Source organism: Pantherophis guttatus, chromosome 3 (assembly GCF_059756535.1).
Source record: "Pantherophis guttatus breed Tessera chromosome 3, ASM5975653v1, whole genome shotgun sequence".
NCBI lineage: Eukaryota > Metazoa > Chordata > Lepidosauria > Squamata > Colubridae > Pantherophis > Pantherophis guttatus.
The window spans coordinates 70,141,771-70,167,907 of record NC_142065.1 but is presented as its reverse complement, the minus strand read 5'-3'; the positions used below and the strand labels follow the sequence as shown (position 1 = coordinate 70,167,907).

Below are 26,137 nucleotides of genomic sequence, written 5' to 3'. Positions count from 1 at the left end.
GTTTCATTCAGGCAGCTTCCAGTTAGAAGCAATAATAACTGAAGCCATGTCTAGCCCTCACATGCAATTTGCCTTGTACCTTTTTTTTTTTTGAGTCTGTCTTTTACCCTCAAAATAAAATAGCCAGATGTAGACATCACGCTGCACAGCTGCATTAATTGTTGTACTTTGAAATGCATCCAAGCAACCACTTTGTATGGCCCAAAAGGATCGAGCTACTGGGTTGCACGGATCATCGGCACATGCAGAGACCAAATCACCATCTGTTCCTTGCTGTCTGGAGGCTCCTTTGACTATAGATGGCCTATAAACTTTTCAAACAAGGATATCAATGATTCTGTAGCACTAAGAAACATCCCGGGCACTCTACAGTGTGTAAAATAAAAAGAAGAAGAAGGAAAGGAGGAAAGACACCCTTGAAGTGGTTGGGGAAATTGGATAATTAATCAAAGGATAATGTCTTCGGGGGCATAAAAGATGGAGGAACTAAAAAGAGCAACAGTGACAGGCAGAGACATATCTCAATACGAGGACAGGTTAAGCTAAGGAAGAAAGCAAAAGGAGTTTTTTACTTCATATGCAACACTTCTCTTTCAGCACTTGCAAGAAATAATCTTTCTTCCTCCCTGACTTCATATATGGAATTCATCATGGCATTGGCAGCAAAGCGACAATGTTTTTGTCTTGAAGACCTTTATAAATTATTTTAAGGAGTTCCATTCATTTAAACAACCACGCAATGTTCTCCCCTTTGTAAAACTACAACCACTGCTTCTGGGTTCAGAGTATTGAAAAAAAAAAAGAAACTGTGCTACCAAATGCTGCTTTTAATCAAAAATGCTCTTTCTTGCAATATGGAGACTAAATCACAAGGAGAGGCTATTCTAATAGGACATCCCACAAAGAAATGATTGATACAGAAAAGCTCTTAAGGTGAAGTATAAATTTTGGAACGCTCTTTAGCCCAGAGATCTGGGAGAGCCTTATCTTCTTAGTCTTCTAGAAAGCGTTGAACAACTGGGTTTTCCTACAAGTGGGGGTACAGTGAGGCTGGAGCTCTGTAGAATTGGTGTGGATGTGTGGGTGCAGGGTGTGTCCTTTGGGAGTTTAATTTTTTTTTTACTTGCTTGTTTGCAGTTTTTATTGTTGTTTGTAAGCCTCCCAGTTGCGGTGCAAAAAATAGGCAGCTATATGTCTGATAAATAAATACATTTTATAAAAAAAGACCCAACTAAATTATCAACAACATACTAAAAATTGTATGATCGCAATTTCTAATTGAATTTCATAGATAGTAGCAGCAGCATGCCAAAGAATTGAGGCCTTTGAACTATGGAGCTGGAGAAGACTCCTGCGAGTCCCTTGGACTGCAAGGCGATCGAACAGGTCAGTCCTAGAGGAGATCAACCCTGACTGCTCTTTAGAAGGCCAGATCCTGAAGATGAAACTCAAATATTTTGGTCACCTAATGAGAAGGAAGGACTCACTGGAGAAGAGCTTAATGCTGGGAAAGATTGAGGGCAAAAGAAGAAGGGGACGACAGAGAACAAGGTGGCTGGATGGAGTCACTGAAGCAGTCGGTGTGAGCTTAAATGGACTCCAGAGGATGGTAGAGGACAGGAAGGCCTGGAGGAACATTGTCCATGGGGTCGCAAGGGGATGGATATGACTTCACAACTAACAACAACAACAAGCAGCAGCAGCATTCAGTTAGATTCAATGAAATCTAAATATATTATTAAAAAGAATTTGAAAAATGGATTGCCATAATTTTAAAATGTTCAGGGTACTTTATTGAAAATGTTTTCAAAAGTCTACCCAACAAACAATGTATGTATATATGTGTCTGTCTATCTCTTTATTCATCCATCCATCCATCCATCCATCCATCTTTTCATCCATCTATTAGATTTAGATAAATATATGAATATCTTCTCTCATAAACAGAAAATCACATATATTTTATTTATTTACTGCTTCGCTATAATAATCTGCAACAGAAAAAAAAAACAAATTTAATTACAGCCTTAAGGTTAATAGTAGAATGACCTGATGCTATTCTCTCCTAGATATAGAGAGGAAACAGAAGTTGAGTAATTCTATGGCAATTTGTATTACTTTGTTTTCACAACACACAAACACAAACGCACACTGGAAGCATACTAATTATAGAAGTTTGAAGCAAAGCAGTATCTGGAATAATAGAAAAAAATGTACAAAATAAAGCAGGACACAGACTAATATAATTTTGCTGAGACAAATTCATGTTTACAGGAAATGCCTTCTTCCAATAGCCTAGAACTTAATTTATATGTGGAACTACAAAATGAACAACTCCAAAAATCAAACTGACTACATATTCTCTTAGCAAAGATGGTCAGGAAACAAAAGCCAAGAGCCTTGGTAGTACAGGGGCTTAAGGCACCCTGTTATTAAGCTGGTTATTAAGACCAGTTGCCTGCAATTACTGCAGGGTTCGAATCTCGCCAAGGCTCAAGGTTGACTCAGCCTTCCATCCTTTCTAAGGTAGGTAAATTGAGGACCCAGTTGTGGGGGCAATAAGCTGACTTTGTATAAATATACAAAAGTATGAAGGCTATTGCTTAACGCCTTGTAAGCCGCCCTGAGTCTCCGGAGAAGGGCGGCATATAAATCAAATTAAAAAAAAAAAAAAAGACCTCTTCTCAGATCACAAACTTCAGCTAAAGAAAACAAATGATTAACCAACAAGATATTATCTCAGGAATATTTCATATATTATGTGGTGAAAATAAAGAATAGATTTAATATCTGATGAGCAGAGGGCTTGTAGAACTCTGAGCTGGAAATCATGGCATTGTTGAAGATGAAGCAAACAAAAATATCTTAACAAACAATAAAAAGAACACAAATGGTTGGCTGCCGATACATTTAAGCAGCTGAAGGAAGGCAAAGGCAACAGAGACCTAGAAAAAAATGTTCTGGTAAACAATGCCCATGAAGAGACAAGCTGTGACAATGAAAATAAGCCCATTCAATTCATCCATAAAATGACAGTGTGCTGATGTGTAACCAGTGAAGCTGCCCATTGACAACACTCTGTGCTTCTTAGTTGTAGCACTTACCCTGAAGTATCTCTAGCTGGCAAGAAGTTTTTTTTTTTTTTTGCTTCCAATCACTTCTGCTTGTGATGAGTTTAAATTTGGAGTGCTATTTGTTACGTATTCAGAGTACGGCAAGTAATAAACTAGGGGGATAAAGCTAAAGATTTGCAGAGATATAAAATGTCTTTGAAATTAAACCCTGAGGGATACCTATTCAAACTGCAGCCCATAGTGGATGAGTGCTTTTAATGGCCCGGAATGCATGAACGGAGAAGAAAAATGAATAGTGTGGGGAAGAACGTACTGAAATATTCTGAAGAAGGCACAAAAGAAACTGCTTTAATACATCAAACTGTCCAAATATTATTACTAAATAAGGAACAAATGTATATTGAGATCAACGCATGAAGGAGCAATTTGAGGTATTGGTGATCTCCCATAAAGCCCTTCCTTGCTGGGGCTTGGCCATCTCCAAGATCACTTTGCTCCAAATAAAATCTGCCTTCTCTTGCTTGCTGAGAGTCCCCACACGCCTTCTGCTGCCTGAAAGGAGGAGACGTAGAAACATGGATTCCCTGCAGGAGCTCCCCTGCCATGGAAGACTCTCCCACCAGATAGAGGAACCATAATTTCACTTTTGATTTATAGGAAATTTCCAAAAACTCATTTTATTCAATTTGCATTTGGAGAAAGAGGTAAGACTAGGCAAGCTAGCTGAGCAAATGTGCTGTTTTGAAGATAATTCTCCATTTACAACCACTCATCTACTGATTGTTCGAAGTTTTACAACAACACTGAAAAAGGTGACTTATGACCAGTTTTCACACTTTACAACTGTTGCAACATCCCCATGGTCACGTGAACAAAATTTGGATCAAATTGGCAACTCACACGAATTTATGACAGTTGCAATGTCTTGGGATCCTGTGATCCTGTTTTGTGATCTTTTGACAAGCAAAGTCAATGGGGAAGCTGGATTCATTTAACAACCGTGTTGCTAACTTAAGAACCGCAGCGATTCGCTTAACAACTCTGGCAAGAAAGGTCGTAAAATGGATCAAAATCCACTAAACAACTGCCTTGCTGATCAACAAAAGTTTTGGGATCAGTTGTGGTCATAAGGCAAAACTACCTGTACTGCATAAGGCAGTGCTTCCCAAACCTTGGAAAATTACCCAAAATTGGATAAAGGTACTTTTTAGAGGGAAATAATGACCCACAGGCCTTTAAAGCAGAGGTCTTCAAACTTGACAGCTTTAAGACTTGGGGACTTCAACTCCCAGAATTCTCCAGCCAGCATAGCTTTAAAACGCATTGTAAGCCGCCCTGAGTCTCCAGAGAAGGGCGGCATATAAATCAATTTTTTTTAAAAAAAATGTCCCAGCTGCCATTGTTTAAAGCAGAGGTCTTCAAACTTGGCAGCTTTAAGACTTGTGGACTTCTACTCCCAGAAGTCCACAAGTCTTAAAGCTGCCAAATTTGAAGACCTCTGCTTTAAAAAATGACAGCTGGGACATTTAAATGGACTTAAAGTGTTTTGCCTAACATTGGGTAAAAAGAACCTTCTAATAAATGGTTTGGGGCAGTGGTGGGTTCCTCCCGGTTCGGCCCAGTTCGGCCGAGCTGGTAGCGGTGACGATATGATGTCACCGAACCAGTTCTTTCTCCCCCTTGCCCCTCCCCACCCCCACCCGCATTATTCTTATCTTTTATTTGGCCCCACTCCCAATCTATTGTTGCCTCCTGAGTCCCAGGTGATGGCTAGAGGGAAAAAAACTGTTTAAACTCTTGCTGCGGGGCTTCAAAGGGCTGCCCTACAGCTGATCAGTGTTAAAAGAAAACAAATGAGTAGACCGGTGCCTGCAAAAATAAATGGGTAGACCCAGTGGTGGGATTCTACTTCGGTAGAACCGGTTGTTAAGTAGTTAAGACAGTGGTTCCCAAAGTGGGGGGTGGTAAGAGGCAAGGGGGCGGCAGGGGGGCACTAAGTGGCAAGGAGGGTGGCCCCCACCCTTTGGCCTGTGCTTCGCAGCAGTTACCTCCTTGCAAGCAAACAGCAAGAAAAAACAACTCCTTTCAGCTTCAGCATAGGTTAATTACCCGTTTGTGTGTTTCTAATTATTGCTATTTATTCATATTTGTTCTCTTTTATTCTTTAAAGTTTAACCATTCATTCTTTATCTTAATATCTTTATATTTGTTTGGGGTTGGCTTTCTTCCCTTTCATCTTTTTTATTGTACAGCAATCTTTCTCCTCAAACCTACCATCTCTTTCTTTCTTTCTTTCTTCTTACTTTCTCTTCCTCCCCCTCTTCTTCTCCTACCTACTTCCTCTTCCTTTCTCCTTCTCCTCCTTCCCTCTCTCTCCTTCCTTCTTCCATCTCTCTTCTCCTTCCTTCATCCCTCTTTATTGTTGTATCCTTTTGTGCATATGGACTACTGAGAGGGCTGAAAAAGTTATTTTTGACTGGTCCTCGCACTTTTGACCAGTCCTCGAACTTACGACTGTCCTCACATTTTATGTTTTTTGCCCTATCTTGTCACCATGGTGAAGAAAAGCAATTGTGAAATGAGTGACACGGTTGTTAAGAATGCTACAATGAGCATAAATGATGACCAGTCGTAAGTGTGAGGACCAGTCAAAAGTGCGAGGACCTGTCAGAAATGACTTTTTTCAGCCCTCTGAGTAGTCCCTATACACATAGCCATGGCCACCCAGTCGCATGACTTCCAAGCCACGCCCACAAAATAAGCCACGCCCACAGAACCGGTAGTAAAAAATTTTAGAACCCACCCCTGGTTTGGGGTAATGAGAAGTTTGGGAAGCACTAGTAGAAGGTGACATGATTTTTAATGGCTGCAACATGATTTATGCCGCTTGTGTATAAACACATTGCTTTTATGTTAATTCTCATATTCTGATAATTACTATGATGTTAGGCATGGTATGTTGCTGCTGCCTGCCATTTAGAATTAGAGGAATGAAACAGCATAAAAAAACATTTGAAATGAATAAATAAAAGCACAGTCTGTGTGCCATAAAAGAAAATGTTCAGATGGTGTGGTTGAAGCTTACGTTATAAGGCTAGATCCTGTTAATATCCTTACCATATGCAGAAAACAAATGTCTAATGCAGAATACATATGTGAATATGCTGCACAGATAGCACTTTTATGTCAAACTACTTCCAAATAGCTACATTTCACATATATAACATATATTTCCTGCTTTTCAGGTCAGTCATAGTGCCCAAATCTTCAGCAAGACAAAGGTTTGGCCCAAACATTAACCCCAAAATGCTTCAGCAGTATAGACTTGGCCTAGCCATTTCAAAGAATCTCCTGCAACCTATCAGTTTTACAGATTCCATTGCGTTTCAGCAATACTACATAAAAATGCACCAACATTTTTGGCAATATTTTGATCTACTTTCAAACCACTTTTCTTGATTATCATCCTCTGACACACTTTTGCTGTATTTTATTTGATCTTTAAGTCTTCTCAAATGGATGAAAATGGATTACCAGGATTACCAAGATTATTTCTTTTTCAACACTGTGATCTCATCTTACTTGGGTCCTGGCCAATTCATTATTTTACTCGTTGTTTTATTTTCAGCTTTCCTGAATACAGGTATGCTTTTAATTATTTTTCTTCCATGGCGTATTTTCTTTTAAATCTCCCTGTTTCCCTTAGTTCTGGCTTCCCTAGGCTTGAATTTCTCCTGCTTCTTTCTTCTAGAGATGCTTCAAAATATTTTATTTCCTTCTAGCATTAGAACAGGTACGTTAAAGTAAGAGAAATATATTTCAGTCTGCTTCTCCATCAATTAATAGGAAGTTTGGTATCTCTTAAGAGACACTAGTACATAGAAGGCTTCATAATAAAATGGAGGTTCATTCAGTCTATTCATTGGTTGGCCAATGTCTACGTTGATGAAGATCCATAATGTACTATTTTTAAAGTATTGTACTTGTAACAGTATGTTCAACACAGGTTTAAAATGTTTCTGGTAAGGATTGTATCACTTAACTATAAAACTATCATGTTGCCTTTCCAATAAATTTGATAGAATAAAGCTTTGAAAATTGATTAATAACAATGCTAAATAGTCTTAAAATGTTTAAGTTATTTTGAGCCAATAAGTTTCACAGGCTTATTTTGTTGTATGTTTAAAATTATTCTGAAATCCATACTTTGGCACATACCATTGCCAATTAAATAAACAGGGCAAAAGCCACATTAATTTGTCCATTGATTTCATAAATTAAGTCCATAAATGACTTTAACTTCACCCAAAATACTTTATATTATTTAAAATACAGAAATTATAAAATAACTCTCAAGGCTCTTCTGATTTGAGGACTTATTTGTATGGAATTTGAAAAGCCAATCTCTGTTTTTCTGAGATACTGAACTTCAGTTCTTCAGTCTCACCTGAGAGTCTTGGAAAAATGAAGATTACGATTAAGCTTAAAAAAATAATCATAACAATATTCTAACAGAATTCAACTTGGTCAATCACAATCAGATGGCATAGTAATATTACCTTTTAATTCTTTGATATTCTGGTTCTCCCTAAAGCATTATGCTAATTAGAAGCCAGGTAACCAATGATCAAACTTGTCTTAATGAGAGCATATATACAAATGTCCTTTTCACAGCAAATATAACATTCTTTGATCTCCAATAACATCAATTCATGTACCTGTAGATACTTTGTAGTACAATGCAATCAGACCCTCTTCATATTGGTTAATTTTGTTATGCTGCAGCCTGATTCTACAGTTGATGAAATTAATTCTTTTCTCATTAACCTACACTCAGTACCCCATAATGACAAAGTGAAAACAGAATTTTAGAAATGTCTGTAAATTTATAAAAATGAAAAAACTAAAATATCACATTGGCATTATTCAGAACCTTTGCAACTTGAAATTTAGCTCGGGTGCCTCCCATTTCTCTTGATCATTGCTGACACATTCTTACACATGTAAAAACATGTTTTACACATTGCTGACATGTTTAATTGGAGTCCACAAGGAGTGGGTTTCACTTACGTTTGCTACCGGTTCGCTCACTCGCATGTACTGCTTTGCTCACGCGTGTGCCACTTCTGCACACGTGTGCCACTTCTGCACACGTGTGCCACTTCTGCACACGTGCAGAAACTTCTGCACATGCGCAGAGAGTATTTAATGATGTGCGGGCAGGTGGGTGGAGCCTCCTGCTGCCACTGCTACCAGTTCGCCCAAATCTGGGAGAACTGGTAGCAACCCACCACTGGAGTCCACCTGTGGTAAATTAAATTAATTGAACATGATTTGGAAAGGCACACACCTCTCTATAGAAGGCCTCACAGCCAACAATGCATACTGTAGAAGAGCAAAAGCCATGAGATCAAAGGATCTGCCTACACAGCTCAGAGAGGATTATTGCAAGGCACAGATCTGGGGAAGGCTGCAATAAAATTTCTGCTGCACTGAAGGTTCCTAAGAGCATAGTGGCCTCCATAATTCTCAAATGGAAGAAGTTTGGCACAACCAAGACTCTTCCAAGAGCTTGTTGCCCAGTCAAACTGAGCAATCGGGCAAGAGGGGTAAGGGTCTTAGTAAGAGAAGTGACCAAGAACCTGATGGTCACCCTGACTGAGCTGCAGAGATCCTGTGTGGAGATAGGACACAGTTCCAGAAGGACAACCATCATTGAAGCCCTCCACTGATCTGGGCTTTATGGCAGAGTGGGTAGACGGAAAACTCTCCTCAGTGGAAAACACATGAAAGCCCACTTGGACTTTGCAAAAAAAGCACTCTCAGACAGTGAGGAACAAGATTCTCTGATCTGATGAAACCAAGATTGAACTATTTGGCTTCAATTCTAAACATTATGTCTGAAGGAAACAAGGCACTGTTCATCACCTGCCCAATATCCCAATAGTGAAGCATGGTGGTAACAACATCATGCTGTGGGGGTGTTTTTCAGCAGCAGGGACTGGGAGATTGATCAGGGTTGAGGGAAAGCTGAATGGAACGAAGTACAGGGATATCCTCAATGAAAACCTGTTCTACAGTGCTCAGGACCTCAGACTGGGCCACAGGTTCACTTTCCAACATGACAATGATCCTAAGCACACAACCAAGACAAGACAGGAGTGGCTTAGGGACAACTCTGTGAATGTCCTAGAGTGGCGTAGCCAGAGCCCTGACTTGAACCCTATTGAACATCTCTAGAGAGACCTGTAGATGGCTGTCCATCGACGGTCGCCATCCAACCTGACTGAGCTTGAGAGGATTTGCAAGGAAGAATGGCAGAAAATTCCCCAATCCAGGTGTGCAAAGCTTGCCGTGTCATACCCCAAAAGATTCGCAGCTGTAATTACTGCCAAAGGTGCTTCAACAAAGTACTGAATGAAGGGTCTGAATACTTATGCCAATGTGCTATTTCAGTGTTTTATTTTTAATAAATTTACAGCCATTTATAAAATTCTGTTTTCACTTTGTCATTATGGGATACTGAGTGTAGATTAATGAGAAAAAAATGAATTTCAACAACTGTAAAATCAGGCTGCAGCATAGCAAAATTGACAAAAGTGAAGGGGGTCTGAATACCTTCTGAATGCACTGTATATAGCACAAAAATCATTTGTGTATGTAGTTATTTCACATATTTTAAATTAAGTACAATGGTAATTAATCCTAATATTACATATGGTACTCATGTCTGTCATGAAAAACGTAATTTGTAAAGGAAAAATGAAACCAAAGTTATTAATAAGATATATTAAAATATCAATAGTTCCTCCTATTCATCCCTCCTGAAAAAAACCCATAACTTGGCTTCAATTATCTATACTCATCTTGCAAGTTAGGTCAGAAATTTAAAACACAGACATCATTTAAAGAAATGAATGTAAATGTATTCAAATCATTCAGTTCCAGACTATATATCCGATAATAGAAAATACTGATCAATTTCAGGAATTTTAATCCTTAAATAGGCAATTTCCATTATTGGAAATTCCTGAGTTTATAAAATGTCAAATGGTAATCTAATTTCATTAAGATCAGTGAAAAGATTTGGCATGGTTAAGAATAGGCTGTAGGTAGCATTTTCATGATTAGATTAAAGGAAGCAACATCCAGGCAGATGTTCAAACAGGGTTTGAAGTGTGTGTGGGGGGGTGGGGAGTGTTGAAATGACAAATCTGGAATGAATATGCAGCATAGGTGCAATTTTCAGGTTTGAGATGCAGGCCTTTGCAAATGTCAGTCAATTTTTGCCAAAAGTATCATCTACAGCATGGAGACCAGAAGAAATAGAGACTTAGTACTCTATTTATATACTAACTGCTCTATTTATGCACTTAGTACTCTTAAACCTCATCACTCCATCTGTCATTGTGATCTGTACACCATCTACATTTCAGAATTTTTATCGTAACTCCATAACATGTTTTCTTTGGCCTGGACTTGAGGTACTTAAGAACATATGAAATCAAAACATACTCCTCATCTTCATTAAATTCCATTCCAGAAACCAATCAGACGGCCTTACATTCTACTACATGTTTAAATGTATATACTTCAATGTTTTATGTAAACTCTCATCCATTTCACTCTAGTAAACTGTTGGGCAATTCTGTCACCCCCAAATTAGTTGCCACTTAAACTAGTGAGAGGTTTTGTTCTGCTTCCTGGGGTGGTGTCCACCAGCTGCCCACAAGACAGGCAGCAGTCAGTCGCCCTAGGCACCCTCTTTGGAGTGGAAGTTGTTTTGCCCCTAAGCAATGATTAAATCTGAAAAAAAAATCCAGACAACTAGGTGAAAAATCCCGACCACCACTAGATGACAGCAGAGAGTTATGGATGTCTCTATTTCTTTGCTGCCATCTGCTGTTGTCCCTAGTCAAATTGCCCTGGCTACTGCAATGCAACCTACCTCCTGTCCTACTTTCACCCATCACCTTAACCTAGCAAATGCCCATGTTCCATGATGGCTATATGGTGGGCCTGCAGTAGATCATAGGCACATTGGGTGGTTTTAAAGCCTGAAGGCCCAACCGGCTCATCCTATCCTGTTACTGCAGGCCCAAGGAAGCTGCCTGGACTTCTTGTACTTTCTGCCTATAAGCACCATAACCCACGGCTACAACTGCTGAACATGCAAGCTGCAGACCACAAACCTCATACAAGCAGATAGATATCAAAAGGCTCTTCCTTTAACCAATTTCCACCAGTTATTTGAAGGGCATACCTTGAAATAAGGATAAATAAATAAAGAATTCCATTACATAAAATAAAATCTTTCCTCTGAAAAGATTGCAGAACATCAGCTTAGAATGATACTTGATATTCTATCTCCTCTTTCCCTTGTTTTTTAAAATGACAATATTCTCTCAAGCATCAATTTTGATGGTGGGGGGGAGGGATCGGACCAAAGCAAAAACATCTCAGTCTTTTGGGGCAACTACTTCTCTCTTTCCTTGGGCTGAGACTATTTCTACAGGCCATAGACTACTGGATTTTATTTTCCATCCTGCAAATAAAAAGCTCCATGAATAATAATAATACTACAGCTCCTCAGATGCACCAACAGAACTGACAATTTGATCACCGCAAAGGGTATCCAGAAAGACAACTATCGTCATAATCCAAAACTGGGCTCTTTTTAAAAAAAAAAAAAATCAATCCTCATAACTGAGACTAAATGACAGCACCTCCAGCATCCTCATTATCTGCCCTGCAAATGCTGCCCTGAGAAACAGCAGCAGAAACACCGAGCCTAAAACAGCCAAAGGACCTACCTTCCATCATGGTGGCAGAATTGCATTCCTCAGTTTCTACAGAGGCTGAAAAAAATACGGGAAATTATGACTCCAGTTGAGCAGATGCTTCATGTAAACTCTCAGTGCCGGGATCTCAGATGCATCGCTGGTGAAACTGTCAGAGGGGGAAGAAAAAAAAAAAAGGAAGGGAGGGAGGGAGGAAGGGAGGGAGGGAGGAGGAAAGGAGAAGAAATATGGGGAATCAAAACAGAAGGAGAGTGGGCTAAGGCAAAAGGCAGGCCATGGATGCTGCTGTGACTGTATCACCTACAGAATCACAGAAAGATGCTGAGAGAGAGAGAGAACGCGTAAGAGAGAGAGAGAGAGCAGAGAGCAGAGAAAGGGAGGGAGGGGTGGTGGTGGAAGGAGCCAGCTTAGCTCACACACTTGCTGCTAGCATCTCAACCAATCCCTCCAGCTTTCTCGCTCGTCACATGGTCCCTTGCTTGCATCTCCTGACACAATACCCCTGGAGAACACAGGAACCAATTTTTTCCCCTCTTTGCCTCCCTCGCTTTCAACATGCATGCCCAGCCCCTCTGGATCTCTCTGTCGTGATGCGTTTCCCATCTCTATCAGCTTCTGGAGCAGCACGTTTGATCAACAGATCCTGCCAGGAAGGTGGAGGGTGGGGGGGAAGAAATCAATGGAATCAATGGAAATTAAAAAAACAAAAAACCAGGTAGCAAAAAACCAGCCTGAGAATTATAGGCTGCAATGCAATAATCAGGCTTGGGAAAGCCAAGATGTCAGGTTCTCGTAACAGAGGAGCTGTTAATGTGGTTTCACATTTATGTATTGGCTGATGAGCTTCTCTCTCTCTCTCTCTCCCTCCCTCCTTCCCTCCCTCTCTCTCTCCCCTCCCTGTCAATCTCTCTCCCCCTTCCCAACCATTCAGGAGAAGAATCAATTCATATGACGTCACATCCCAATTATCCCCAGGAGGAGGATGCAGAGGGAATTTCATCGAGGCCATCTTCCACGGGAATCTTGAAATTAATTTCGCTCCTAGTGCATCCGTGCCAAAGGGCAGGGAATTGTCACGAAAAAGGAAACAAAAGGCCCAGGAGAAGGATTTTCACATCAGCAGCCTTCGAAACACACACGTTTCCCTGCAATGCTAGTGCAGAGGAACAAACAAAAAAAAAAAAAACAACCCAACAACCACACTCTTCATTCTCAACTCAAAAATATTTTTTTAAAAAAACAAAAAAACCTGGGATTTCCAGCTGAGCTTTTTATGACTCCCAGCTCTTATCCTGCAAAGACACCAACAGAGCTACTACAGCCTCCTTTAATTTGGAAAAATTGGCACATGCAAGGGAACAACAAACAGGTGATTGTTTTCCTTCTGACAAGCCAAACTGTTTTCAATTAGGGAGGGGAAGAGAGAGATGCAGAGCCACTTCTAAGCATCTCCAGTTTCTCTTTTACCTCCTTTCCATGACATCCATATTTAATCAAGCCCGATAGCATTTCTCTAACCGCTGCTATTTTTTTCCTCTATGGAAATTTTTGCATAGGGCAGGAGCACTCTTAGCCTGGGCAGTGGCTAGAAGAAGTTAACATTTGGTTCATTGAGAATTTGTTTGAGATGCTCTTACTGATTTGGAAAAGCAAACAGCTTCCAGATGACACCAGGATTAGAAGAACTTGGTGAAGCTGACAGACAAATATCTTTTTTTTCCATTTGTTTAACTGTATACATTTTGCTAGAGGATCTATTCTGACAAACCGGATCCTACATATTTCCAATGACCCGTCTTGCACAAGGGCTTTGAGGTCTTTTTATTATTATTATTATTTTTGCTCTTTATCTGTAGATATTTTTAATTAGCACAAATCGCAAGCAGATAATTTAATTTGGGTTTGGAAATTCAGGTGCATGGAATTTGAATTTGCAAATTCTCATTCAGGACAAGTTTTGATGACTCAGAAAGAATTTCAGATGTACAACCTCCATTTGAAAAAAAAATATGTACTTTATCTTTAGATTCAACCCAGTTGCATCTTGATAGTTTACAGAGGAAGAATCCAAATAAAAAACTTTGGTAGATGCTGAACCTATATTTTACAAGTCAGAATCAGTAAAATATTCAGTTGGGATAGCATACGCTAAAACTATGTATGTATGTATGTATGTATGTATGTATGTATGTATGTATGTATTTCTCTTTAGCCAAGTTCTTCTTACATAAACCAAGATTTTTATGCAACCCTAGTTCAGTGAAATCACAATCCACTAGGCTTTCTAAGCTTTTTTCAGGCAGCCCATTGGTGCTTGCTGGCTGCCTGAAAAAAGCCTAGAAACTAGTGGATTGTAATTTCACTGAACTAGGGCTGCATAAAAATCTTGGTTTACATAAGAAGAACCTGGCTAAAGAGAAATACACATAAAGGCCTACGAAAAGAAAAGAAAAGATATATATATATATATATATACAGACACACACACAATATTTATATATATATATATATATATATATATATATATATATATATATATATATATATGCATGTATGTATTTTGTGTTAAATTTATATTTACTGACAAAGAAATAAAGAGAAACTAGTATAGATCTATTTCAAACTATTTAGCTCTCATCAGAAATAGATCTATACTAGTCTCCCTTTATTTCTTTATCAGCAAATATAAATTTGATACAAAATAGTTTGTCATGAAAGCGACTGCCTGATGGTTCCTGGATTGGAGCTGAAAGGCGAAAGGGAAGCGGTATGCTCCCTCCCATATTGGGGTAGACCAGGTGCTTCGACAGAAAAAACACTTTATAGATAGATAGATAGATAGATAGATAGAGAGAGAGAGAGAGAGAGAGAGAGAGAGAGAGAGAGAGAGAGAGAGAGAGAGATGGGGGGGAGTTTTTCTCTTCAATTATAAATGGAGGAGGGAGAGTGGGGGAGGATTTGGGCTGCTAGTTCAGGGCTGGTTGGTTGGTTGGTTGGATTGGTTGATTGATTATCCCATCACAATACTTAATAGTTTACAGGCATATGCAAAAATTAAAACATCCATAGTGGCGATTAAAACAACAAACATAAACTCATAAAATAAAAAAATGAATTTGTGATTTATGATTTTGATAATTTAGCAGGACAGACTATAGAAAGAAGAGAATCAGGATATAACCTGAGAGAAAGGTTAAATTACAAATGTACTTATAACTGCCGCGAAGAAGATCAGAAGCCGCTTCTTTATATCTTTCCTTCTGCTTTTCTTTTTTTGCACTTTTTCTTTTATTTCTCCTTTTTTCCCCCTTCCTTCTCATTCTACTTTAGTTTGTGTTAGTGCGATTAACAATTATTATTATTATTAACAAATAGAAATTATACACACACACTCCAGAAATAAATCATAACATTATTGTAATGACAAAAATAAGAGCATAGCAATAACAAAAATAAAAAATAAATGTAAGTGTTGATGCAGCAGGTAAACCATTACTGAAACATTTAATGAAAAACTCATTTTTTTAAACAATCTTCTGGAAGCCATCAAGTAGATAGGGTAGCCAGATCTCCAAAGTGAATCTATATTTACACACATACTTACCCACTCTCCCATCAAGTAACCAAGGGCATGTACTGAAGTTTGATACTGAGGGAGAAAGAACTGACTATCAGAAAGAACAAGGAAGTAAGTTGTGAAATGTGAGCAGAAGAGTATAAAAAGTATGTCTCGAAATGAGTTAAGGGCCTATAGCTGTCCTTGCTGAACCAGCTATGTCAATGGACCTCATTGCAATGGGTTGTTAATGTAAGTTGTATTATTATTGTTTATGATCCAAATTATTACTGAAATAAACCTCTGAATCTCAAAGTAAGAATTATTGGTTTGTATTACTGTCTTCTGTTTCTTTGATTGGATTTTTCCATGACAGTACCATGTGTTTTATTATTATGGATGTTATTACTTACCATTATTATAAGTAATATCTTTTAACACTATTGTAAACAGTGATAATTCTTGTCTATTGCTGGTCTGTGACCGTAATAAAGTTTATTTATTTATTTAGATCTCCAAAGTGGGATTTGTGAACTATGAACCAATGTCTTCTATCATACATGTTTTTCATCACCTGGGTGTGTGAGACTACAAGGAACTGCTTCCTCAATGCTTTAATAAATCAGGCTGAGACAGATTAACGGTTTTATGGGTATCCAGGATTTGCAGATGGCACTGAGTTTTTCTAGCAATGGTGGTAGACCCATGGTGCTTCCATTGCGTCAAGAAATCCCCATTTTTCACCTATCATGGAGGGATGGTACTATTAAAGCTAAGAATAGTCTAGTCTAAGAATAACTGCTTAATAGCTATTGCCCTTTAGTAGCTATCTCCATATTCCTCTCACAATACAGTTATTTGGGAATTACCATATTTATACAAATTCAGGAATCCTTATAATATAAGGTGACACATTTTTCCTTCAGTCATTTGTATGTCTTTGCCTTCTTTTTGCTCAGGTATGATAGGTGGATCAATGCGGTGTGAATGTGCCCAACATATATGTAACACTATTCATACATTCTATATATGTAGTGGAGAAATGTGTCTGTAATGCTATTGCTTCCTATTTAAGAAAAAAATGTCACTTTTCAACAGAATCAAAAACATTAGGATTTTTGAATGAAGGAAAAATAAAGTAATAAGAAACTGAAAAAGAAATATAGAAAAAATAGAAAAAATAGAAAAGAAAAAAAAAGAAAAAAGATTTATATTTTACCCTCTCTCTCTCTCTCTAAATTTATATCATAATTTCCTTCTTTATATAAGCTACCTTTTCTAATCTTCAAATCTATAAATCACATGTTCATTTTTCTTTTCTTTTTTCAGCAAAAAACCCACAAAGGGTTTCCCGTTACTGATAAATTTAGTTGTTGAGCTTTCACTAGCCAAACAAGTTAATTTTGCTATCTCTGGTAGTTCTGTCATCTTCACCAACCATTCCTCCATGGTGGCTATTTCAGAGTCTTTCTGTTTTTGCATCTAGAAGAGTCTCACAGCAGTAATGGAATATAAAAATGATCTTTGTAATTGACTCTTTCTAACTGACTATCCATTAATCCCAGCAAGAAAAGTTCTGCAAGCTTACAATATCTTAAGGTCATCTTTAAGATACTGAGTTACTTACAATATCTCTCAGTCATATCGGAGCAGGATCCAGAGACAGATAGCAGGAACTGGCCTTGGAGAGGCTGGCAGTTGGAGAGAGAGGGGAAGAGGGAGAGGGAGGGAGGGAGGGAGGGGGAGAGAGGGGGAGTTATCTCATATGTGGAATTTTACCAGAAGATTGTGAGTTCTAGTCCCACCTGAAATGCAAAGCCAGCTGGGTGACTTGGACCAATCATTCTGCATCAGCCCCCAAAAGAAGACAATGGCAAATCACATTTTTTTTTTAATTTTAAATTTATATACCGCCCTTCTCCCTGAGGACTCAGGGCGGTGTACAGCCAAAATTAAAAAACATAAAATACAAATATTAAAAAACAGTTAAAATATATATAAATTTGGCCCAAAATTAAAAATACAAACCAATTAAAACATTTAAAATTTCTTCTTAAGCCAGCCCGGCTTGCTGGAAAAAGTGGGTTTTAAGGGCACGGCGGAAGGCACTAAGGTCTTGGATTCTCCTTATCTCTGGGGGCAACTGATTCCAGAGGGTAGGTGCCCCCACAGAGAAGGCCCTCCCCCTGGGGGTCACCAGCCTACATTGATTGGCTGATGGCACCCTGAGGAGGCCCTCTCTGTGGGAGCGCACGGGACGATGGGAGGTCGTCGGTAGCAGCAGGCGGTCTCGAAGATAGCTAGGCCCGATGCCATGGAGCGCTTTAAAGGTGATAACCAGCACCTTGAAGCGCACCCGGAAGACCACTGGGAGCCAGTGCAGCTCGCGCAGGAGCGGTGTTACATGGGAGCGCCATGCTGCTCCCATCACTACCCGCGCTGCTGCATTCTGGACCAGTTGGAGCCTCCGGGTGCTCTTCAAGGGGAGCCCCATGTAGAGAGCATTGCAGTAGTCAAGGCGAGAGGTGACGAGGGGATGAGTGACTGTGCACAGGGAATCCCGATCAAGAAAGGGCCACAACTGGCGAATCAGGCGAACCTGACCAAAGGTCCCCCTGGTTACAGCTGTCAGATGTTCCTCCAAGATTTGAAAAAACTTGCCAAGAAAACTGTAGGAACTAGTTCAGGCAGTTTCCAAAAATCAACGCCGAGAAAGGCACAAAATAAAAATAAAAACCGCAAATGTAGAAAGTTCCAAAGTGTATCGTTTTGAAGCACAACGAATGAATTATAAAATAAATACAGTGTCTGCAGTCACGATGTCCCTGTAACTCTTTAACACAGCAGACCCAGTTCCTGCTGCAATTCTTCGATTTTTCTTTTAATTTCTTCTCAATTTAATCAAAAGTCTCTTGGCGGAACACTTGATTTACTAAGGACTCTCTACATAACAAGCTCTTATTCTACTGAAAGCTAAGGGTCTTATTTCAAATTAATTAAAGAACAGAAGGCATTTTAGTAGGATAAGGGTACACACATTGAAGAAATCTAGATGCCTGTTGGAAGCAAAGAAGCTTTGAGAAATGCAAGATTTATGCAGTCTTTCTATACAGTAGAAATGCCCTGCCTCTCTCTCCTCCCTCATGAAAAGAACTTAACTGGACTTTACAAGCTAACCAACAAGAAAGGACGATTATTTTGCAGAATGATGCTCTATGGGAGTCATATTTAAGATTTTGTTATTTAAAGATGAAACCACGATTAGCTGCTTAAACAGTAGTAAAGGAAAATACTTCAGTAAAGCACATTTGAAATATTGCTTTCATGGAATCTACAATATTTTATTGTTGTTAATTGAAAGAGGCGGTGGTGAGGCCTCTCCTCAAGAAGCCATCCCTGGATCCGGCTATTTTGGCTAACTATCGTCCAGTCTCCAACCTTCGCTTTATTGCGAAGGTTGTTGAGAGTGTGGTGGCGCGACAGCTTCCCCAGTACCTGGATGAAGCTGTCTATCTGGATCCGCTCCAGTCCGGCTTCAGACCTGGGTACAGCACGGAAACGGCATTGGTCGCGTTGGTGGATGATCTCTGGAGGGCCCGGGATAGGGGTTATTCCTCTATCCTGGTCCTATTAGACCTCTCAGCGGCTTTTGATACCATCGACCATGGTATCATGTTGCGCCGGCTGGAGGGACTGGGAGTGGGGGGCACTGTTTTGCGGTGGTTCTCCTCCTATCTCTCCGACCGGTCGCAATCTGTGTTGACAGGGGGGCAGCGGTCGACCCCAAGGCACCTTGTTTGTGGGGTGCCGCAAGGGTCGGTCCTCTCGCCCCTCCTGTTCAACATTTATGTGAAGCCGCTGGGTGAGATCATCCGTGGTTTTGGGGTGGAGTTCCATCAGTACGCTGATGACACTCAGCTGTACATTTCCACCCCAGACCATCCCAATGATGCCTTGGAAGTGATGTCCCAGTGCCTGGAGGCCGTGCGGGTCTGGATGGGGAGAAACAGGCTTCGACTCAACCCTTCCAAGACCGAGTGGCTGTGGCTGCCGGCGTCCCGGTATAGCCAGCTGACGCCATCGCTGGTTATTGGGGGCGAATCATTGGCCCCCACAGAGAGGGCCCGCAACTTGGGTGTCCTCCTGGATGCGCGGCTGTCCTTAGAAGGGCATATGACAGCCGTGGCCAGGAGGGCTTTTTGTCAGGTTCGCCTGATACGCCAGTTGCGTCCCTTTCTGGACCGGGACTCCCTACGCACGGTCACTCAAGCACTCGTCACTTCTCGTCTGGACTATTGTAACGCTCTCTACATGGGGCTCCCCTTGGGGTGCACCCGGAGGCTCCAACTGGTGCAGAATGCGGCTGCGCGGGGGATTATGGGAGCGACGGGGCGCTCCCATGTGACTCCTCTCCTGCGCGAGCTGCATTGGCTTCCGGTGGACTTCCGGGTGCGCTTCAAGGTGTTGGTGATTACCTTTAAAGCGCTCCATGGCTTAGGGCCAGGGTACTTACGGGACCGCCTTCTGCCACCAATAGCCTCCCACCGGCCGGTTCGCTCCCACAGAGAGGGCCTCCTCAGGGTGCCGTCGGCCAGACAATGCCGGCTGACGACCCCCAGGAGGAGAGCCTTCTCTGTGGTGGCACCTACCCTATGGAACAATCTACCCCCAGAGATACGAGTGATCTCCGACCTCCGGATTTTTCGTCGGGCCCTAAAAACTCATTTTTTTCAACTAGCCGGTCTGTCCTGATTTTAGGGTTAGTTTTAAAATTTTTAAAATTTTAATATTTATTTTAATTGACAAGTTTTAAATTATGAGCCAAATTTATAAATTATCTTAATTCTATTTTAATTGTGATGTTTGTATAGATGTTTTTTATCTGGCTGTTCACCGCCCTGAGTCCGAAAGGAGAAGGGCGGTATAGAAATGCGAATAAATAAATAAATAAATAAATAAAATTAACTTAAATAAGAAATACATTTAATTTTAAGGATAATACATATCTATTGTCTAATTACAGAAAATAACAGGTGTTGAACTCTTACATGAAAATAGCTAAATTTTGAAAAGAAAATATACACACATAATTATTTATTAGTCGCATTTCTATGCTGAGTCCCTAGGTGGCTTACAGCAAAAAACAATGTGAACAATATCCCGTAAACTTTTTTTAAAAGAAAACATTAAAAACCCATACATTCCATTCCATGGCCAAGATCTCCGTAGCGAGTCTCCAAGATCTCCGTAGCGAGAACAATGGCCCCAGGCCTGCCGAAAAAGCCAGGTCTTCCCCGCTTTCCGGAAGGCCAATAGGGTGGGGGCGGTCCGGACCTCAGGAGGTAATTGGTTCCAGAGAGCCGGAGCAGCCACAGAGAAGGCCCTCCCTCGCGGGCCCACCAACCGACATTGTTTAGCTGATGGGGCCCTGAGGAGACCAGCTCTGTGAGATCTTACCAGTCACTGGGAGCTAAGTGCTAGAATGCGGTCTCAAAGATAACCTGGCCCTGAGCCATGTAGGGCTTTAAAGGTAATAACCAACACCTTGAATTGCGTCCGGAGACTGATAGGGAGCCAGTGCAGCTCGCAGAGAATTGGTGTAATGTGGGTGTACCTAGCTGCATGTTCATTAAATTACAACAGGATGTTGGACAATGTTTCTGAAAAAGAAAAGTCCAAATATTACAAAAATACCTTTTCACAATATTAGTTTGATGGTTGTGTCTGCTGCTGCTGCTGCATTGGTGTCAGAAGCACCTACCAAGGGGCTTCTGGGTTGAAGGATTAGCCGGTGACATCACCATTGCCCAGGGGACTCCCAAGGGGGTTCCTTTCACATCCCTGTTATTTTCCCACTGATGTGGTACCTCTTTAACTACTTGCATTTGCATGCTTTCCAACTGCTAGTTTAGCACGAGCTGGGACAAACTGGAGGGAGCTCATTCCTTCACGTAACCCACACTCTTAAGTTCTGAACTGCCAACCTGTCAGCCTCTCAAAGGTCTTCTGACTCAGTGTCCTAACCACACAAGCTACCACGTTCCCAAGACTGGGTCTGTTAAGAGCCATAGATCCAGTCCCCCATCCTCAATAGTAGCCTTAAATTCCCAATTTATGTTAGCTACCTCATAAGAAAAGAAGGAACAAACCACAAATATGCACACTTGGTTTCTTGTTAAAAGTTGGGAAACTACTAAGTATCTATTTATAGTTCCACTTTAATTTCAGTTCCTCATCTTTGTTTCTTCATGAATTTCTAATCTATATTTCAAGCCTTAGAAAGATGTAATATGCCAGTGAAACATGGACACTAACCTTGCAATCGATACAAAAGCTACAAGTGGTGCAAAGAGCCATGGAAAGAGACATGGTCGGCATTACAAGACAGGAGAGAAATACCTGCACATGAATTAGAGAGAAATGAAAGAATATGGTATCATCAAGAGAGTAAAAGAATTGAAATGGGGATGGGCTGGCCACATAGCAAGAAGATCTGATGGCAGGTGGACCAAGGCAGGGATAGAATGGATCTCACTTGATAAAAAGCATCCATAAAAAAGATGGATCGATGACATCAGCAAGTATTGCGGGCCCAATTGGCAAACAAGGGAACTAAACAATAATTTCTGTAAATGCAAAGGGAAAGATGATAACAATCAGCTTTTTGCAAAGGCAGTTCTTTAAGACATAATATCCAATATTTAGGGAAGGAGATAAAGCAAAAATAAAAATGTTAAAGAACCTGAAGAAAGAAAGAGAGAGAGAGAGAGAGAGAGAGAGAGAGAGAGAGAGAGAGAGAGAGAGAGAGAGAGAGAGAGAGAGAGAAGGGAGGGAGGGAGGGAGGGAGGGTGGAAGGGACTGGTTGTGCTGTTGTAATGGTATGTGGAAATGACCTTAGGAGACAGGGAGAAGAGATGCAGCCAAGGGAACAAATGAAAGGCAGCTTTGTCTGGAGCAGGAAGGTGGATGGGGCAAGCACCTCAGAAGAGTCTCTCCCTAGTTTTCTTGGGCTGTAAAAGGGAAGGAGGGAGAAATATACACGTGGCCATGATTCCTGTCTGATTTATCGTGCAAGGCTGACATCTAAGTTATTTTTAAACTGATGGTTCCTTGACTATGTTTCTTCTCCCTGTCGCATTTCTACATGCCATTACAGATATTGAGTTACTATACACTGTTTTAAGAAACATCCCTGCTTCAACTTGCTCCTTGGTATAATTTCTTTTACCTTTTTAGACACTGGGTAGGATAGATATTCTTCAGCCACTAAATTGTTACTGTTTCACTGGACGTCTTTTAAAAAGAAGATAGGATATTATATGTCAGAGCACACTCAGTGAAGTTTCCATCGTGCATGCCAGGAGCATGGCTGATTGGTTTCTAACTAATTCATTAGAAAATATTCCACAAGTTTAGATCTGGGTATCACTCTATACACACACTTAAAGGGAAGGAAAGTAGAAAGAGAATGCCCTTCTTTTCCCCATGTCATGTGGATGAAAGGTAGTTGGGAGATTCAGCATAGCTCTTGTGGGAATCTCAGCTATTCCAATGCCATGCAAGTTATAGATGCTTATGCTCACAAGTTTTCACACCTTGATCCAGGTGGTACTTTTTAATAGTACCAGCCATGCAATTATAACATATTTAATGTTCTGACTCATCATCTCTAAAAGATACTAGTAGATGGTTCAGATTGGATCCTTCCTTCCTTCCTTCCTTCCTTCCTTCCTTCCTTCCTTCCTTCCTTCCTTCCTCCTCTCCTCTCCTCTCCTCTCCTCTCCTCTCCTCTCCTGCTGTGGTTGACAGTATTAAAATCCACTGAGGGATCAGGAAAACAAAGATGAATGTACTGCCTCCATTCCTCTCTGCCACAGGTCATCAATAAGTCTGACCAAGGCTGCTCTGTGTTAAATCCTGGCCTGAAGCCCACTTGAAACAGATCTAGATAATCTGATTCCTCCAAGGACAAAGGTCATCATGAAGAATATCTATCTATGTGGTTGCTAGGAAGTGAACATTATTTGATGGCACATAATCAATTGATTATTATGAATGTTCTACACCAGGGGTGTCAAATTCAAGGCCCAGGGGCCAAATCCAGCCTGCAATGTGGTTAGATGTGGCCCGCAAGGCTGCCCTGGAAACAGTGAAGGACTGCCCCCCAGCGCCTCAGCCCTGGCCCAGGTTGGCGGGGCACTGATCTAAAACTTGGTAGCGGCCATCTGGGCCTGAACACTGTCAGCCTTAGATCCACAGGGCCGCCCTGGAGTCAGCGAGGGGCCACCACTGCCCTATGGGCACTCACTGGAGACAATGGATCCCCCCAGCCCCACCCGGGCCACCACAGGCACCCCCCCCAATGTGAGCAACATTGAGTTGGCCATGACCATCCCGGCCACAACCACCCAGCCCCACAAGGTCATCCACAACCCTGATGTTGCCCTCAATGAAATTGAATTCAACACCCCTGTTCTACACCAATAGGACATAGCACAACTCTTTAGTAAATTATCAGGATATTCAATTGATCAGAGCAAAGTTTTGTAGTCTTCTAATAAACTTTCATGTATCTATAGAAATCTGTGAAAATTGGGGCTATCTTTATATTTGAATTTTCTTAAATATCTTGGAATAATTATTATGGAAAAATGCTTTATTTGTAAATGCAATTATTTCAAATTGTGTATCTCATATTAATATTGAAATAAATATATGATTGAAATTCTCAGTGAGTTTTCAGGGAAAGACAAAGGTTATAAATATTCCATGAATCATCCTTATCAGGTGTGCATTGTTCTTAATAGAAAGGCAGAATAAAAATATTGAAATACCATTAAAACATGCTCTATCTTTACTATTCTCAATTGTCATCTAGAATTTAGGATGTTCACAGTCCTAACATAAGAAGATGCACAGCAAAATCCCTTGGACTATAATCTGAACCTTTAAGGAAGGTTTTGAGGTTTTGCAGCCTATGTATAGAAACGTAAAGCAAACTGAATTCACCACAAGGATTTTTTTTTTAATTGTCAGAGAATCATCAAAGCCAAGAATGAAATTATGTTTTACTAGATGTGACACATCCTGCTCAAGCAATTCTACCTTTGCTGCTTCACTTACATCTCAAAGTGATACTCCCTGTCTTGTTATCCTGCTAAGTACAAGGAGCTTTACATTCTGATAGGAAGGGATTTGCTAAATAAAGCTCAAATCCACCAGCTTCATCTCCAGTCAAAATATAGTGACAGTAGACACTAAGAGCACAAACAAAAACAAGAGAATGATCCATGCGTTTTGGGCTTTTTTTCAGAAGTAAACGAGTATTCCCACATTCAGTCCTGACAGCTCAAGAATTGATTAGTGAAAAAAATGACACACAATATATGTCTTGGCTCTAAATCTAGATAATGCATTCAAAATGAAGCCATGTACTATACATCATGGACATGTTTATTGTATTCCTACCCTATTATTCAGTTCAGCCCATTTAATATGTTGCATCTAATGCCTTTGACCTTTTCGAGCATTCTGAATCTGAAACATCTCATATTTCACGCTGGGCACATTTTATTCACCCTCGTATATGCACGCTGAAAGAAAATGCTGACTTTCCTTTCTAGAACTTATGATAATCAAATCTGACAAATACCATTTGACAGTAGCTATGATCATCCCTCTGTAGCAATTAGCGCCTACTGAACGACTTCCAAGCAGACAATATTGTTATTGGTTTCCAATGGAAATTGTGTGCCATCCTTTTCAAATGAAAAACTAGCTTATGATAAAATCAGAGCAAAAAACTATATATAAATTTAACCCTTATCAATTGGTTTCCCTCTCAAAATGAATATAAGGTTACTCCTAGTTTTACCAAGTGAAAGAGAGAACAAGAGCACCCAAGAATAAACCTACAGGAGATTTTTTTAAATAGTTTTGTTTTGCAATTTTTCTCATAATTTTTCCACAAGAAGAAGGGGTCAAATTATCCTCCAAAGCACCAGAGGGCAGGACAAGAAACAATGGTTGGAAACTAATCAAAGACAGAAGCAACCTGGAATTAAGAAGAAAGTTCCTAACAGTGAGGACAATTAACCAGTGGAACAGCTTGCATCCAGAAATCATGGGCACTCCATCACTGGATTTTTTTAAGAAGAGTCACCTATCTGAAATGGTATAGGTTCTCTTGCTTGAGCAGGGGACTGGACTAGAAGACCTCCAAGGTCCCTTCCAGCTCATTCATTCATTCATTCATTCATTCATTCATTCATTCATTCATTCATTCAAGTTTCTGAAATCTCAGCAAAATGTTCATGCACTGTTTTCCCTCTCTTGTGATTTATCTATTTCAGCAAGGCTGGTGATATGTGATAAGGTCCCAGCAGAAAAAAATCCAAATTGCCAAATTCAAATTGCCTCCATTCTTCTAACTGTAAAGATTGCTAGAAGTTTCTTTCTAATATAAATTTGTTTTATACCAACCCTGCTTTCATATGCAACAATTTAATTGGGTATTACCATCCTAGATTGGTTTATCTTTTGTAGAGAATCTCAGAGATGTCATTTTTGTGGAGTTTAATGTTACTGGTGAAGATAGTTCAGGTTTCCTGTAGTACCGTGTAGTATTAATCAGATGGGCCTACTGAATCCGACGGATTCCTGTTTTCAGTGCAGGAATCAGACTCAACTATCCCTAATAAATAGCT

At 40.3% G+C, this 26,137-nt stretch overlaps 1 protein-coding gene and 1 long non-coding RNA gene across 17 annotated transcripts in view; one reads left to right on the top strand and one right to left on the bottom strand.

The window, feature by feature from the left end:
* SGIP1 (SH3GL interacting endocytic adaptor 1) overlaps window positions 1–12,024 on the bottom strand; it is a 125,053-nt gene extending 113,029 nt beyond the window's left edge. For all 16 annotated transcript variants that reach the window (XM_060689959.2, XM_060689961.2, XM_060689964.2 and 13 more), the window contains exon 1: window positions 11,888–12,024. In XM_060689959.2, the coding sequence (XP_060545942.1) occupies window positions 11,888–11,897 (10 nt within the window). In that variant the 5' untranslated portion in view covers window positions 11,898–12,024. The remainder of the gene's footprint in view (window positions 1–11,887) is intronic.
* A 1,190-nt stretch (window positions 12,025–13,214) lies between these two features.
* On the top strand, window positions 13,215–13,962 carry LOC148114630 (uncharacterized). The gene is made up of 2 exons (XR_015733489.1): window positions 13,215–13,244; window positions 13,902–13,962. It is a non-coding gene; the product is annotated as an uncharacterized LOC148114630 (long non-coding RNA).
* The last annotated feature ends 12,175 nt before the right edge of the window (window positions 13,963–26,137 follow it).